Below are 17336 nucleotides of genomic sequence, written 5' to 3'. Positions count from 1 at the left end.
CCAGTAGTGATTTCTACTGAAGCACTAGGAACTGATTCATACAGCTCGCTGACTTCCTGCTGGTGGCAGCAGGAAAGTGACACTGGATTTATCATCACTTAGACGTTCCCACACTGGTAGCAGAATATTTGCTGTTATTTTTACTTCTATTTCCATAGAGCAATAATAGAAGAAAAACTATTTATTAAATATTTACTAAGTCAGATATAGTGACAAGAGACTTCCATCTGTTACCTCATTTGAATCTTAAAACTAGCCAGTGAAACTGGTAATCATACACACACACACATATATATAAATTTTTTTTCTGGTTGAAGTGTGATTTTATTCAGATTGAAACTAGAGTTAAGGTCTATGAAATATAGAAACATTAGCATTTAGAAGAAAAAGTTCTTTGATGTCAGAAAGTCATCTCAATTTGTACAGAATATCCTTCTTAATATTATTTAGCTTACTTGTACCCCTCCCCATCCAGGATTGACAATTTTGTCAGGAACTGTGAAGGTTGTTCTGAGACTTCTTTGTCTGCATGCTCCCAAGTGAGTTTGGTATAGTTTCATATCCATCAAAGGTTTAATTTCAACATGTTTTCTTTTTTTTATTAATTTTTATTGGAGTATAGTTTCTTTACAATGTTGTCTTAGTTTCTGCTGTACAGTAAAATGAATCAGTTATACTTATATCCTCTGTTTTTTAGATTTCCTTCCCATTTAGCACAGGAAACTATACTCATATGTATTTTCCATGGGAAGAAACTCTGCTTTGAGGGGCTATGTAATTTTTAAAGGTCACAGCTAAGAAACAGAATTCATGCTTTAGATACATGGCTTGGAAAATGTTTGTAAAAGAATACTAGGTCAGTTAGGGTCACAGTTTGACTCAAATTTCATTTGTAAGTTAGTCACGCTAACTTAAACTTTCATTTGTAAGTTTATCAATATAAAATCTTTTTTTTTTTTTTTACTTTCCAGATTTCTGTGGAAATTTACCTTTCTTTATGAGAAAGTTAGCAGAAACTAAGCAAAGCTAAGCAAATAGGGCAGGATCTCATAGTCATGAAGATATATCCACAGGTATATTTAGAACATATGCTGTACTTGAGGCATTGTATTGGGTTGGCCAAAAAGTTCGTTCGGGTTTTTCCGTATCACAAAACCTGAACGAACTTTTTGGCCAACCCAATACTAGTCTCCGAGGACACAGAAGTGAACTAGACATAGTCCCTGCTTCTTAGAAAACCTGAGATAAAATGAACTGTAAGCCAGAAAGCATCCAATACATAATCTCAAGTATATATAATAATAAAAATATACAATATATATAAATATACACAAATTTAAATATATACAAAACTGCATAGAATTACAAGAGGAAACTGACAAGAAAGACAAGTATCATATGATATCGCTTACATGTGGAATCTAAAAAAAGTGTACAAATGAACTTATCTACAAAACAGAAACAAACTTATGGTTAACAGGTGGTAAGGGGGTAGGGAGGGATAAATTGGAAGATTGGGATTGACATATACACACTACTATACATAAAGTAAATAACTAACAAGGACCTATTGTAAAGCACAGAGAACCCTACTCAGTACTCTGTAATGGCCTATATGGGGAAAGAATCTAAAAAGAGTGTACATATGTGTATTATAACTGATTCACTTTGCTGTACTCCCGAAACTAACACAACATTGTAAAACTATACTCCAATAAAAAATTTAAAAAAAGGAAAGAAGCAGCTGACAAATACACCAATGAGATGGGAGAAATGGAAGTACATAAAGAGAGAGGATGCATTATAAATTGCTATTTCGTCCTTTTTGGGACTCATCAGTACAGTGTAGCTAATGCAGTAAAAATTTCAAACATTTTGTTTCTAAAATTCAATCGTATATAAACAGTTCTGAGGTTGGGTATTGAATGCCTAATGAGTAGAAGTAACTAACTATTTGTGATTTAATTGGGATAAAAACAGGATTTTTAAAATCCAATAAAGGGTAAACAAAAGATTGGTATTTGTTTATAGGTATAATATTTATTTAGCACACAGTAATTTAAAACATAAACACTAAGAATTAAAGTGTAAAAAGCACTTTTTCAGTGTTTCTAATGTTTTAAGATATAAAGTCTAAAATAAATATTAGTTTTAGTACTTTCTCTTTTTTTTTTGGCTGTGCCAGGTCTTAGTTGCGGCACTTGTGATCTTCAAACTTTGTTGAGGCATGCAGAATCTTTAGTTGCGGCATGCGGGATCTAGTTCCCTGACCAGGGATCAAACCCGGGCCCCCTGCATTGGGAGCGCAGAGTCTTAGCCACTGGACCACCAGGGAAGTCCCTAGTCTTAGTACTTTTAAAAATTTCCCTATATATTTTCAACTGACAGTAAGAGAATTTTGAATGTGTTAACCAATTGTATCTTTTCTCATTGGTTATTAAAATCATTTTGCACGGTTTCAGCTATCATAGTCATTTTTATGGTCCCATGTGTACAAATACAGGGCTGTCTGTAAAGAAAAAGAGGAATTCATTCATATTTGTTGGGTTCAAAATATAAATATCAACTCATATTACTTAACACCTACTTAATTTAGAATCATGCTCTTCCAAATCCCTGTATTACATCATTCAAGGATAGCTTGCCTTTTTGCTGTTAACAAGTATTATAAATGCACATTGGTGATATTTTTGGCAGGCCAAGAAATACAGCAGCAACTGTATATAACAATTTATAATGCATCTCTTGGAGATGGTGCGTGAAATTCCCTAAAAAGTCCTTGAAGTATTTAAGTCTATGGGGACATTATTATTTGTCTTGCTGCAAATCCAGTTTCTATGTGTGTAGTTCCTGGCACTACTAAGTCCAACGTCATTCAGGTAGGCACATTCCCCAACTCCTTTGATGACAAACCTAAAACCAAACACAAAAATATTAAAAAAGCATAGGTTGGACAGACATCTACATTCATTCCTCCTCTGTGTTCTTCGACACCCTTACTCCAGGTATTTTTAATGTGAACAAGAGAAAAGTGAAAATCTGTCATTCATATGGCTTCTTCGTAAATATATACCATGTCTGTATTTCGTTCCTTTTCTATTCTCAAAGTCCCTGCTTGAATATCAGAAGATTATCGTCATCCATACCAAATCCAGTTATGTTGTTTATCAGGTATTTAACTAGTGCTTGCTGTTGTAGCCAAGTGAACTGCTGCCATCGGCGGTGATAAAAGAAATTATCACATATTGAGATATAGGGAAGTCATGATGGCTTATACATGAGTTAACTTGAATTTTATGCTATCTAAAATAGCCTGTTTGTGGCCTAACAAACATACATTTGTACATCCGCTTTAATTATTAAAGAAAAGGGCACATGGACCAGAAGTAAAGAATGACCATGTTAAAAATAAAGATTAAATGCCCCTCTTCTTGGGACACCAATACTGGTCCTCCTTCAATGATAAGACTCCCTTCCCAGGGGCCAAGGCCATACTGGCCGGCTGTGTACATGCTGGTCTTTTTTTTTTTTTTTTTAATTTGAAACCTTGAAGAAATGTAACCCTGACTTGTTTAATGTTCTCTGTTCTGACAAGATATTAAATATAAAATATAAAACTCTGCTGGAAACGCTGCTTCTCTGGAGCAGTTTCTCAGAGTAATCTGCGAAGCGGGCTTCCGGGCTAGTCCTCAGCTTGGCTCAAATAAAACTCTTTTCTATTCTTATTATTGACTGTTTATTGATTACTTCCATTGTCAGTGGCCTTCAGTGAAGATTATTTTCAGTGTTCTCCTGACCTGTTTCATACAAGTGTGAAAATAAAAATATTTACTTAATAGTAAATTCTTAAAATGGCTTAGCTTTGATTGATGGAAGTGATTGGGCCCTTATATTTTATCTGCTCCAATGTAATGGTTAAATTCAAAATACCCCCACTGAGGTGTTCACAATCCGAGGTATGTTACTAAGTTCCTTCCAGAGATAATTTAGGGGGGGTTTCCCATTGGTTCCCTGATGACCTTCCTTTTGTGAATGGACGCAGCAGCTGGGAGAGTGGACTGAGGGTCTGTGGATATCAATGCTTCAGTGGCTTTCTAGGATTGTAGGACCCCTGCTGTGCATCAGCTGTTCTCTCTACATTCTAAATAGGGATTTCAGCACAGTTTAAGTCAGTGGATGAAAGTGGAAAAACTATGTCAAATGTCATCATCATGCTAAAGATTTCAATGAAATCACAATAAGGTTTTCCAAAGGCACAGCTAATAAATGGAAGAGCATACAAAGGATTTCTATTTTGTACCTCATAGAGCAGTAAGCCTTCCATGATATTAAATTTATTTTCCCATAAACACAACTCACACACATAACCACATGTAAACACAATAGAAGGAAAAGAAGACTAAAAACGTACGAGGCATTATATTCAGTGCTGTCTGTCCATTTCCAACCATGCTTTGGTGATTCTCTTCTAAGGCCAAGCCAATGGTCAGAAGGGCCTTTGTATCTTTTCAGGAAGTTCTATTATAAAACACAGAAAGTAAGAACACGTGTCTCTTTCATATTACTCTTGAGTCTCTCTTCCCTCCAGCATCTCTCTTTGGGTGGCAGCCTGGTATAATTGAGAAGCTTAGACTTTGGAGGGAGACTAGTCCCCACTTCTCAGCTTAAATCACTCAAATACCTCTAATCCTAAATTACATTAAAGTGACCATACATCCCAATTTGGGAAAGTCCCAGGTTATGCCTGTGGTTCCAGCATAATATTAATATTCTCACTTTCACTTCCCAAAATGTCCCAGTTTGGATGATAAATTACATGATTACCATATTTCTTTGTACAATGGGAACAATACATCTAATTGAAGGTTAACTATGGGGATTACATGAGAGAATGCATGCAAATTGTCTCACAGGGTTCCAGGCAGAGAATATACCCCAAACAAATATTAGGCACTAATATGCATCCCATGCCCCCAAGTCTGCCTGGAATGGGGTCCTTCCTCATCTTTCAGCTTTCACCCTATGCAGCCTATATCTTTCTCAGGGAGCTTAAGTATTCAACAAAGAACATGATCCAAAAATACTTCTTACCAGCTCTTCCTCAGTTTCGAACTGAGCAAGAACAGCTTCTAATGAAGTACAGAATGTCTTGCTGAATGTCCAATTCCTTGTGTCTTCAGAAAAATAAAAACACTTACTTCCAAATCCAATCCATTCTTTTGGGCAGGTGACATACAGAACATACGAGACCGGCTTTGTGTTTCTCACTAAAAGTTGGACAGACACAGTGAATCATAACAAATACATTTTCTCATCCCTTTTATCTATTTTTCCACTTACCATCCTGAGGTCAGTCTTTTTTTTTACCTATGTATGTATACACATATATATATACATGTGTATGTGTATGTGTAGGTACAGTATAACCAAATTCCAAAATGAGGGATTTGAAGAAAAACATGGCCAAGTATCAGCTAGACTCTTGTACTTTTATGGCCTTTGCTAGTAGCATTTTGTTTTTCTTAAAATCTGAACAGGGGCTACTTTCTATAGGTAGACAAATTGTTAAAAATGTCTTCCATGCCCAAATGCGTTTGTTTTTCCCGATGAATAGTTTTCCTTTATATGTATTTTGGCACCACTCATTACATAATTTCCCTTATCATCATCTTATTTTGCTTCCAGAAACATATTCTCAAGTGCCTGGTTACATAATAAATACTCTCTGTGGACACTGTCCAGCTCTTGGTTATGTGCAGAATTGCTGAGCTGTAGTGCGCTACCAACTAAGATTTCTAATGCCTCTTGGAATGCTACCACCCTTAGCCATTTATCAAATACCAACTGCTACTCAATATGTGGAAATATGATTGCATTTCACTGCTTGCCAAAACAGCAGGCCTTTCTGAGATCATTTTTCTTTTTTTGGTTTCTGGGAGAATACAATATTGAGATCCATGATCACTTGCTGAGTGCAAGCTAGCAGTAGTTGTTTTTTTCTTAAATGATTTTATTATATTGAGGATTTGCCTTGGAACAGAATGGCCTACAGAAACTAATATGTGAATAAATATATATATTTTATATGGTGATCTTTTACCCCTGAGGTCAGTCTTGAAGTACGTACATTCAATTGTTGCCTTTCTAAGTCATCACTGACAGTCTTATCCCAGGCACAAAAGTCATCAGTCCACTGGACTTCAAGCAGAGTACCTGTGTATCTGACTTCCCAGGGGTCCACGGACACTAATGGCTTTAAGGAAATCAATTTCTGTAGCATTTAATTTCTGTAGTATTCTTTCCTAGTATCATACAGATTCCCTTTCCCACATCTTCCTTAATATCAGTCCTTCTTACTCTTGACAAAAGAAAGGCAAACTCCTTGCCTTTCCTAGATTTTACTATGGTACATTTCTTAGGAGGTATAAAACCTTCTAGTAGACAAAACATAACACAGTTCAAATATTGATTTTAGTACCAAAAATACAACGTAGGGTTTCCTATGTAGTTTTTTGTTTTATACATATTTCTGTTAAATATATATAAAAATATTTGGGCCCTTGTTAGATGCTCTGAAACCAGCAAGATTTCAGAGTGTAAGCTATGGGAAGAATAGATGTTTTTGTTCCATAACCTCACTTTTTCCTCCCTTATCCAATCTGATAGGAAATACTGTTGACTCAACTTTCAAAGTAGATAGATTCTGGCACCTAGTCCCACCTCCACTGTTACCATCAGGGCCAAGCCACGCTCCTCTCTGGCCTGGATTTCTACAAGTTTGCCCTAACAGGTGTTCCTGAGTCTACTTTTTCTTCTAACAATCTGTTCTCAAAGTAGCTGTCAAAATGATTATTCTACAGTGAAATTCAGATCATGGCATTCCTCTCCTACAATTTACCTCTTCCTGATCCTCCCCACTACACTCAAAATAAAAGCTGAAGTCTTTAACTGACTCATAAGGCTATTATCTCCCTGACCCCCAGCCCGTTACTCTCCCTCATTCTCATTTTGCTTTAGCTGAAGAAGCCTCCTTGCTTTTCCTCCAACATACCAAGGAGATTCCTCCTTTGATTCTGCTTGTTCCTGCCACCTGGAATGCTTTCCCCATATAGCCACATGGCTCCTTCATCGCCTTCAAAAGTTTGCTGAAAAGTCATCCTTTCAATGAGGCTTACCCTGGACACTTGTATTCCTCAAACTGTTACCCCTATATTATAGCATCTGTGTCTTCCTGCTACAATATGAGTTCCCTAGGAGCAGGGATTTTTTGCGTGTTTTGTTCACTGATATACCTCAAGCACTTCACACGGTGCCTGGTACATAATGGAGCTCAATAAGTATTTATCGACAACATAAATATGTGAAGAACATGTAAAGTTTGGAGAACAGGTAACTCACCTGCCAGAAAAGTGGAAAGTACCATCACAATTGTAGCTAGGACCATAATAATGATGATGCAACAGTAAAGCGGGATTACAGGAGATGTAAATGGTCGGCATTTTCTTTGGAGGCCTTTACCTATAAATACAAATGTCATAATCTCAATCTCATGAAGGTATTAGGAAGAAAAACTTAAATTTATCACAGAATCAACCTGTAAAGTCAGCTGTACCTCAACTCCCCTATTGCCAACCCCCTTCACAAAAGGTCCAGGTCCACAAATGAGAGCCATGGCCCAAGAAACTGAGTTTTATTTCTCCTAGAGAATCTTCCAGTTATAGGAAGAAGAGCTAATGAGAGAATAAGAATCAAAAAGAGTAGAAATCAGGATGGAAAAGAAACATACAAATGATCCAGATTTACCTCCATAAATAAGAGATCTGGTTAGAAATTCTGAAAGGAGCATTAGAAAATTACTCAATATAATTCATCACATTAACAAAATAAGAGAAGAGAAAGCACATGATCATCTCAATAAATATAGGAAAAAATGTGAAAAATGTATTATTCATCCAAGATAACAAATCCCAACAAATTAGGAATTGAAGGACTTAACCTGATAAATATCATCTACAGAAAAAGAACAGCTAGCACGATACTTAGTGGTGAAAAAGTAAACGCCTTCCTCCAAAGGTCAGGAACAAGGCAAGGAAGTCTGCTCTCACCAATCCAATTTAACTTTTTACTAGATGTTCTATCAGTGGCAATAAGGCAAGAAAAATAAATAAAAGGCATACAGATTGGAAAGAAGTGAAAGTGTCTCTAGAAGTGACATCCGCTCATCTCCCGGTAGAAATAGCAATTTGAAGATTATCTGCACATGAAAATATCTTCCCAAGAGCCAAGGATTCCAGGCACACCCACCCCCATGCCTCATCTCAGCTCCTGCCTACTCCAGCAATTCCACGCAGATAAAGCAGCCTCAGACAGCTTCCACACAGGGCTTCCTGAATTTGAACCGGGAGGCACATCCACAGCAGGGCAATTTCCCTTGCGCCGATACCCTGTAGGAGGCCTTAATGCAAACGGCCAACCACCTGGGTTCCTATGGATACACAATCCATTCTCGACTTCAGCTTTGCTTAACTGGAAAAACCATAAGCCTGCTTACGGAGAGGACCCACTCTGTATGACTGAACTTTTCATTCACCTCCATATTTGCCACTCACCATCCCACTTGGGCAGACATTCACACTCTTAAGAATATAATGCTTACTGGGGATGAAAGCAGGATGGTCATTGACAAGGCTAGAGAGGAAGCACACCAGCTCCACCTAGTGGATCCAAATGGAACTCCAGAAGCAAATCTGTCAGTCCCTATTGCTAAGCCTAACTGGGATCCTAATAGTGGGGGCATGCCACTTCTAGAACATTATAGGAGGTGTGTCTTAGTGGGTCTTCAAAAGGGGGTACCTAGACAAAAGAGGTTAAACAAGATTCAGGAGATAAAACAAAAACCAAATGAGGATGCAACAGAGTTCCTAGAAAGGATTTATCAAGCTTATAGGCACTACACAGATGCAGACGCTGAGGCCCCTGAGAATGTAAGGATGATAAATATGACTTTCATCGGGCAAAGTGCCCCAGATATAGGGAAAAAATTACAGAAGTTAGATGGTGCATTTGGAATGAACCCTTCTCAATTAGTAGATGTTGCTTTTAAAGTATTCAACAACAGGGAACAACGACAGAAGCAAGAAGATGCAAAATGGAATGCACCTTTTCTGGCAGCAGCATTGAATTCCCAGAAGGTGAGTAACCTAAAGGAAGCCACCATTGGGGAAGGAACAATGTGCTTACTGCAAGGAGGAAGGGCATTGGAAAAGAGATTACCCTAGACGAAAGAATAATAGAAGGAAGACAGGAGCCTCTCATATGGTAAAAAGAGAGGAACACTCTGATAATGAATGAAGAGGCCCAGGGACTCCCTTGGACTTGAGGCGTCTGATTCTAATTTCCCCACTTTGACAGTGGGGAACAAGTTGACTGACTTTCTAATAGATACGGGTGCCACATATTCTGTGGTAAACACCAAAGTGGCACAGAAAACATCTCAGTCTATCCCAGTCACAGGAATTTCTGGAGAAGTACAAAACCGTTCGTTTTTACAACCTCTGGAATGCCAACTAGGGGACCTCAGCCTGAAACATAGCTTCTAATACATGCCAAGTGTTCAATCCCCCTTTTGGGACGAGATCTCCTTCGTAAATTAAATGCTCAAGTAACTTTTTCCCCAGAACAGCTTGACATCAGGGTCCCACTGGAGCACGATTTAAGCCTACAAAAGGTGCTCATGGAAACCCCAGAGAAGGAGACAGAGCTCTTTCCCCCTGAGGTCTATGAAAAGATAAGGCCAGAAGCGTGGGCTGATGGCACTCCAGGGAAGACCAAAAATGCAACACCAACGCAAATCCCATTAAAAAGGGACGCTGGGACGCCTAATCTAAAACAATATCCTCTGAGACAAGAGGCCCAAAAGGGAATTCAGCCAATCCTGGAGAAGTTTTTGAAAACAGGACTGATTAAACCTTGCAGGTCATCTTCTCGGTCTGCCGGCTTTCCGAGTACAGTTGTACTCTCTGCCTCAGCACCCCCTCTCCGATTCATTGGCCTGTCGTGCAGCAAGCTAAGCGAGCTGGCACCCGGTAACATGTTCAAAATTCTTCATTTCTTATTTGGCTTTGGCTTGATAAATTTTAGTGAGCCCCTCTCCTCCCCAAAGACCCCCAAATTCTGGCTTGCCTGAAAATGCAAACAAGCACTAAAGAAAGCACTGAGATGAGTAACAGCTCGTGTGTGCTCATGACCACGTGTCCCTGGAACACAAGTGAGAAGTATTAACTCTGGAAGTGACACCTGCTCTTCACACTCATGCTTTCTTTCCCCACACGTGTTCTGTTCCCCTTCTTGCCCTATTTATAATATGAGAACCTTTCTAGAGCACTTTTCCTATTGCAAGAGTCCTTGTGAATAATGTCTCCCTTTACTAAGTCCACACTATTGATACACAGTACAATATGGATGAATTTAAATGCATTATGCCAAGTGAAAAACAGTCAGACTCCATACACATTCTTCTAAAGCAAGAGTAGAAAACAGATCAGTGGTTGCCAAAGGGTGCGGGAACTGGAAAGAAATGTTTACAAAGGGCGTGGGCGTGGGAGGGGGGTGGAACTGTTCTATATCTTTTTGTTGTTGTTGTTCTATATCTTGATTGTGATGTGGTTACATGATTATATGTATTTGTCAAAACTCATAGAAATGTAACCCAAAAGAGTGAATTTTACTGAATGCCAACTATACTTTGAAAAAGTTCCTGCTGACTTTCTTTTAACCACCACATTTCACTAACTTCACGTATATTTTCCAGAATGATAGGAAGCCTCAGTTTAAATGCTAGGCAGGGGGAAAAAAATATCGGATTGGCTTGTTTAAACAGTATACAATGACATTTGGATTTTGGCTCCATAAGAAAATCTCGACCTTCATTCTTTCCGGTTCTACATTAAAGCAAAACTGTCTTAGAAACTCAGTATGTTATGACTTGCATCATTTTTTTCTTTGTTAGAAGATTAAGACGTACATCTCCCCTTCCACCTCTCCAATAAATCTCCTATTTGCCCCCTTACTAATCTTCTAAAAGTTCCCCCTTTTTCTTCTCCTTTATTTCCCTATATCTAGCTCCTAACACCCTCCCTTGTTTCATGTTCCATTTCTCTTTCTTGCTTACTTATTAATACTTCTCTTCTCCTTTTTTGTAGGGGAATAAAATTTGCCACCCCAAAATGTCTCGTTGGCATGTGGATTATTTCAAGCTGAAAACCATCAAGACCCCAAGGACTCAGGAAGAATCTTTGACCATCCCCCTAACTGCCTAAAAGAATTTAGATAGAAGGCCTGTTCCTGGAATAGAGCTATCACCAGAGATCTCTGCAGATTAGGAGGTGAGTGTGATGGGGGAAACTGGAAATGGCCTAAAGATCAGAGTCCGCTCTTGTGTCCCTTGTCTCTGTGTGGCCCAGCAAACATTTATTCACCAAACATTTGCTTTTCCATTTCCATGTCAATGACCTTCCTCCCCTTTTAAGTCCCAAACCACTACCCCCAACATCTTTTGTCATTAGCTGGAGACAGTATTTAAGGTGAAGTTTTTGGCCATTTTAGTCAGTTACTCAGTTTTCCTGTGTCTCTCCCATGTATACATGTTATTAAACCTTTGTTTAATTTTCTCCTGTTATTTATCTCATGTCAATTTAATTCTTAAACCAGCCAGAAGAGCAGAGGAAAATTTCTTCCTTCCTGACACTCTCCTCTGGTGTGTCCTCTTTTTGTCTCCCTCTAAATTCATATGCCTCTTGTATTACACTCTGAACACAACCACCTTCAAATTTCTAGTTTGAAAAATGGTGTCAGGAATTATCTCACAGAAGAACAGAGAAATGAACCATATTACTGGTCTACTGGTTTTAACTTTTATTTTCATGTTCTAGAAAACTTAGTTAACTTACAGGAACTGTTTAAATTTCAAAAAAATAGGTTTCACATTTGCACTGGTCAAATAATTTCAGTTATGTAAGCACTTGACTTAGCTAGAAAAACATTAACATTCTTTAAGCACTTTCTTTTTCATTAAGCATGAACCCTGTGTTTCAGGAACTACAATATCCTGTTGATAAAAAATAAAATTCAGGGAGGGGAGAAGGAAAGAAGAAAGAAGGAAATGCTTGTTTTTAGCAGAAAATAGAGGTTCAGTAAAAGGTATTCTTTCTGCTGGACTGAAATACAAACACGTGTGAGCTATGTTCTTTTTCTTTCTCATCAAATTTTCTATAAACTACAAATGCTAAAGGGTTTGCTGGTGGTTAGGTTTAGCCTCCAACTCCCACCCTCAAACACCCACATCGGTTTTTAAATGACAAAGGATCTATATACCAATAGTCCCAGTTTCTGCAGGGACTTCTTTTTTGAGTCAATAATTATTCATGGTTTTATTAAACAAAAGTCTCTTTAGAGAACAGTAAGAAATTAATTCTCAGCTAACATCAACTGGGGAGAGGGGAAGGAGGTTACAATTTTTTTTTAATGCATGGATGTTGATAAATAACAAAATTAAACACATAGATACTATATTCCAACAAATGCTTTTACTAATCAATCACTATGTTGTTTTAATACTCTGATGTTCTCATTAAATCAAAACTCTTTAACTAAAATGGTTATGTTTAAAAGATGCTCATATCATTTTTATGATCACTCCTGAAAATTTCTGGTAAGACACATTTTATAAACTACTTTGGTAAGGTACTCTAAATAGGATGACATAAGGCTAGCTGAAGATCCACCATAATCAAAGGGCCAGGGAGTGAATAGGAAAGAGAGAAAGAGAGAGAGGAAGAGAGAGAGAGAGAGAGAGAACACAAAAGTGCACTAGAGCCTGTGAGACAGAGAGAGAGAGACATAAAGAGGGAGAGAGACAAAGGGGGAAGCAAAGAGAAAATCATTTGGACACATAAATGAGCCTCAATAGATTTTAGCTGAAATATTTAATGATATCACTGAATATCAGATCTACCCTTGATTCCAAAAGGAAATTTTGTGGGGCACTTTTGTACCCAAGGGAAAGAAAATATACTTTTGTATTTAGTTAGAATTACTTTTTGAACAAAAAATTATGACTTTTATTTCTCCAAAGCAGACACACAGATGGCCAAAAAACACATGAAAAGATGCTCAACATCACTAATTATTAGAGAAACGCAAATCAAAACTACAATGAGGTATCACCTCACACCGGTCAGAATGACCATCATCAAAAAATCTACAAACAATAAATGCTGGAGAAGGTGTGAAGAAAAGGAAACCTTCCTACACTGTTGGTGGGTATGTAAACTGGTACAGCCACTATGGAGAACAGTATGGAAGCTCCTCAAAAAACTGAAAACAGAACTACAATCCCTCTCCTGGGCATATACCTGGAGAAAACCATAATTCAAAAAGATACATGTACCCTAATGTTCATTGCAGCACTATTTACAATAGCCAGGACATGGAGGCAACCTAAATGTCCATCAACAGAGGAATGGATAAAGAAGATGTGTTACAAATATACAATGGAATATTACTCAGCCATAAAAAGGAACGAAATAGTGCCATTTGCAGAGACATGGATAGACCTAGAGACTGTCATACAGAGTGAAGTAAGTCAGAAAGAGAAAAACAAATATTGTATAATATCACTTATATGTGGAATCTAGAAAAATGGTACAGATGAACTTATTCTCAAAGCAGAAATAGAGACACAGATGTAGAGAACAAACTTACGGATGCCAAGGGGGGAAGGGAGGGGTGGCATGAATTGGGAGATTGGGATTGACATATATACACTACTATGTATAAAAGAGATAACTAATGAGAACCTACTGTATACCACAGGGATCTCTACTCAGTGCTCTGTGGTGACCTAACTGGGAAGGAAAACTAAGAAAGAGGGGATATATGTATATGTAGAACTGATTCACTTTGCTGCACAGCAAAAACTAACACAACACTGTAAAGCAACCATACTCCAATAAATATTTCTTTTAAAATTGTGAGTTTTAATCCTATTTCTTCCAGAAAATGTGACACCAGGTCAAAAGTCACTTCAGAAGTGAAGCCATCTCCAACTCCCTAGGTTTCATTAAATATATTGTAGCACTAATCACATCAAATTGTAGTAACTCATTTGGCTGTCCTTGAGATGATGAAACCCTGAAATCAGGGTCTAAATATAATTTGTCTTTGTAGCCCTGTGTCTAACAAATAACAGATTCTAAATATATGATTATTAGATTCAGTCAGACTATAGAATAGGTGTCATGGTTAATTTTTTTTTTTTTACATATACATGTATCTATTCTTTTTCAAATTCTTTTCCCATTTAGGTTGTTACCTAATATTGAGCTGAGTTCCCTGTCTATACAGTAGGTACTGGCAACTTTTATTAGTATATGTATTTCAAAATTGTTACATAAAAAAAAAAAAAAAAAAAACCTCAATAAATAAATAAATAAAGGGGTGGGATAGGGAGGATGGGAGAGAAGCTCAAGAGGGAGGGGATATGGGGATATATGTATATTTATAGCTGATTCACTTTGTTGTACAACAGAAGCTAACACAACACTGTAAAGCTATTATACTCCAATAAAGATATATTAAATAAATAAATAAATAAAAACAAAGAAACAAAACTATTGTTGTCTGTTTGCCATGACTCTGGGATATAATGATCTGTTATTTAATATCATAATGTGACTTGCCAGGGTGCAAGTTGCCAGCAACCTGGGAGAAATACAAGGACTAATAAAATAAACCCAAACAACATTTTTCTCTTAACCTCCTGCAACCTAATTCACTGTGCAGAAATATTTAAGTAACATACACAGTAACACAATCACCGATGCAACAATTACACACTTGTCCTCTCACCCACCTCTAGTCCCTCAAAACACCTCTCCTTCTATGGAGGTGAACTGTGAAGAATTATATTCCTGCAGTGCAATTTCTATCCTGCTGTCAGTGGTTAGTGGATTAAGAGCTGTTTCGTTTTGTCAAAGCTGATCAATTTTACCTTACCAGATCGTCCCTCCTCCATGCTTTCTCTGGATGTAGGGTCTGTCTGTAAGATTTTCGAAGAAGCCTCCTCCACAGTCATGTTTCTGCTTCAACAGGAACACTCGGCACCGTCTCTAAGTAGTTGCAACAGCAGGAACTGGGAAGTGAAAACAGTTTGAATCTAAACGATCAGCTAGAAGAGAAGCAAAACCCCCGCCCAGTAAGTGGGCTGTAAAGGAAACAAATGAAGTTAAGTCCTTTAGAATTTTAAAATGTGAAGTGCTTTTAACTTAGAAAGATCAACTCCGCAGACTTCTGTTCCCTGTCAAAATGGAATAACAGGGACCAGATTTACTTTCTTGCCTGAATCAACTAAAAAGAAAAAAAAGAAAATGTGTGAAAAAAAAATCCTTTTCAATCACTGGGCATCAATCAATGAAGGGCAGTGATCCTCTGAAAACAAATTTGGTGAGTCCTGCAATTGCCCCAGCTACTGCCCAGAGATAGTTTTGTAGGTGTGATCTAAGCAGGGGAAAACCAGAGAAATGCCAAGAGATTCCCTGAGGTGAAGAGGGGAAGCTCAGAGACAAGGCCTATGCAGATAGAGTATCAGAAAAGAAAGAGACACATAGAGAGAGGATTCTGGGGATGTACAGAGTGTTCCCCTTGGGTATTCAGCAGTGTACTGATCAGCACTTGTGTATGAGGATGGAGGAAACAAAACATATGAAATGACTAGAGGAAGCAGTATCCAGTGTTCCCATCCAGATGGGAATAGTGCCTGTTCAGACCAGCCAGAAACCTGGGAAACCTCATCATTTATGGGGCTTTTTAAGAGTATTCATAAATATCTTGCTTCAGTGGTGGGGAAATATTAGCCATAGACTAAATAGTGACCTGATTGCCTAGAACAAATTGAGATAATAGGAAAAATACATATATCTTTTATATATATAAAATGAATTTGGTAAAGTTGCAGGTTAGAAAATTAATACACAGAAATCTGTTGCATTTCTATACACTAATAACAAAGATCAGAAAGAGAAATTCAAGAAACAATCCCATTTACCATCGCATCAAAAAGAATAAAACACCTAGGAATGAACCTACATAAGGAGACAAAAGACCTGTACTCCAAAAACTATAAGATGCTGAAGAAAGAAATGAAAGATGACACAAACAGATGGAAAGATACCATGTCCTTGGGTTGGAAGAATCAATATTGTCAAAATGACTGTACCACCCAAGGAAATCTACAGATTCAATGCAATCCCTATCAAATTACCAATGGCATTTTTCACAGAACTAGAACAAAAAATCTTAAAATTTGTATGGAGACACAAAAGACCCCAAGTAGCCAAAGCAATCTTGAGAAAGAAAAACGGAGCTGGAGGAATCAGGCTCCCTGACTTCAGACTATACTACAAAGCTATAGTCATCAGAACAGTATGGTACTGGCACAAAAATAGAAATATAGGTCAATGGAATGGGATAGAAAGCCCAGAGATAAACCCAAGCACATATGGTCAATTAATCTACAACAAAGGAGGCAAAACAATAAAATGGTGGAAAGACAGTCTCTTCAACAAATGGTGCTAGGAAAACTGGACAGCTACATGTAAAAAAATGAAATTAGATCATTCTTTAACACCATACACAAAAATAAGCCCAAAATGGATTAAAGATCTAAATGTGAGACTGGACGCTATAAAACTCCTAGAGGAAAACATAGGCAGAACACTCTCTGACATAAATTGCAGCAATATCTTTTTCCATCCATCTCCCAGAGTAATGGAAATAAAAAGCAAAAATAAACAAATGGGACCTAATTAAACTCAAAAGCTTTGTACGGCAAAGGAAACCATAAAGAAAACGAAAAGACATCCCACAGATTGGGAGAAAATATTTCCAAATGATGTGACCAACAAGGGATTAGTCTCCAAAATTTACAAATAGCTCATGCGGCTCAATATCATCAAAACAAACAGCCCAATCAAAAAATGGGCAGAAGACATAAATAGACATTTCTCCAAAGAAGACATACAGATGGCCAAGAGGCACGTGAAAAGCTGCTCAACATCGCTAATTATTAGAGAAATGCAAATCAAAACTACAGTGGGATATCACCTCACACCAGTCAGAATGGCCATCATCAAAAAATCCACAAACAATAAATGCTGGAGAGGGTGTGGAGAGAAAGGAACCCTCTTGCACTGTTGGTGGCAATGTAAATTGGTACAGCCACTATGCAGAACAGTATGGAGGTTCCTTAAAAAACTAAAAATCGTGCTACCATATGACCC

General features: G+C 37.7%; 1 protein-coding gene and 1 long non-coding RNA gene across 2 annotated transcripts; one reads left to right on the top strand and one right to left on the bottom strand.

Moving 5' to 3' along the window:
- Positions 1 to 295: 295 nt before the first annotated feature.
- CLEC2D (C-type lectin domain family 2 member D) lies at positions 296 to 15793 on the bottom strand. Its single transcript, XM_059935286.1, has 5 exons — positions 15055 to 15793; positions 7399 to 7518; positions 5092 to 5267; positions 4412 to 4518; positions 296 to 2913 (listed from the first exon to the last, which is right to left on the bottom strand). The coding sequence occupies exons 1-5, from the start codon at positions 15131 to 15133 to the stop codon at positions 2769 to 2771; spliced, it is 627 nt and encodes a 208-aa protein (XP_059791269.1). The 5' UTR covers positions 15134 to 15793; the 3' UTR covers positions 296 to 2768.
- LOC132372989 (uncharacterized) lies at positions 8893 to 14296 on the top strand. The gene is made up of 3 exons (XR_009505317.1): positions 8893 to 9191; positions 11202 to 11384; positions 13136 to 14296. It is a non-coding gene; the product is annotated as an uncharacterized LOC132372989 (long non-coding RNA).
- Positions 15794 to 17336: the final 1543 nt, after the last annotated feature.

Source organism: Balaenoptera ricei, chromosome 10, assembly GCF_028023285.1.
Source record: "Balaenoptera ricei isolate mBalRic1 chromosome 10, mBalRic1.hap2, whole genome shotgun sequence".
Lineage (NCBI taxonomy): Eukaryota > Metazoa > Chordata > Mammalia > Artiodactyla > Balaenopteridae > Balaenoptera > Balaenoptera ricei.
This window is presented reverse-complemented; position numbering and strand designations above follow the sequence as displayed.

Excerpts from the sequence above, each read along its gene's own strand:
- CLEC2D (XM_059935286.1), bottom strand. The coding sequence starts at position 15,133 with ATGACTGTGGAGGAGGCTTCTTCGAAAATCTTACAGACAGACCCTACA. Across the intron at positions 7,519-15,054 it reads CATGGAGGAGGGACGATCTG|GTAAAGGCCTCCAAAGAAAA; the intron begins GTAAGGTAAAAT and ends TTGTATTTATAG. Across the intron at positions 5,268-7,398 it reads ACTTTCCACTTTTCTGGCAG|TGAGAAACACAAAGCCGGTC; the intron begins GTGAGTTACCTG and ends TCCAACTTTTAG.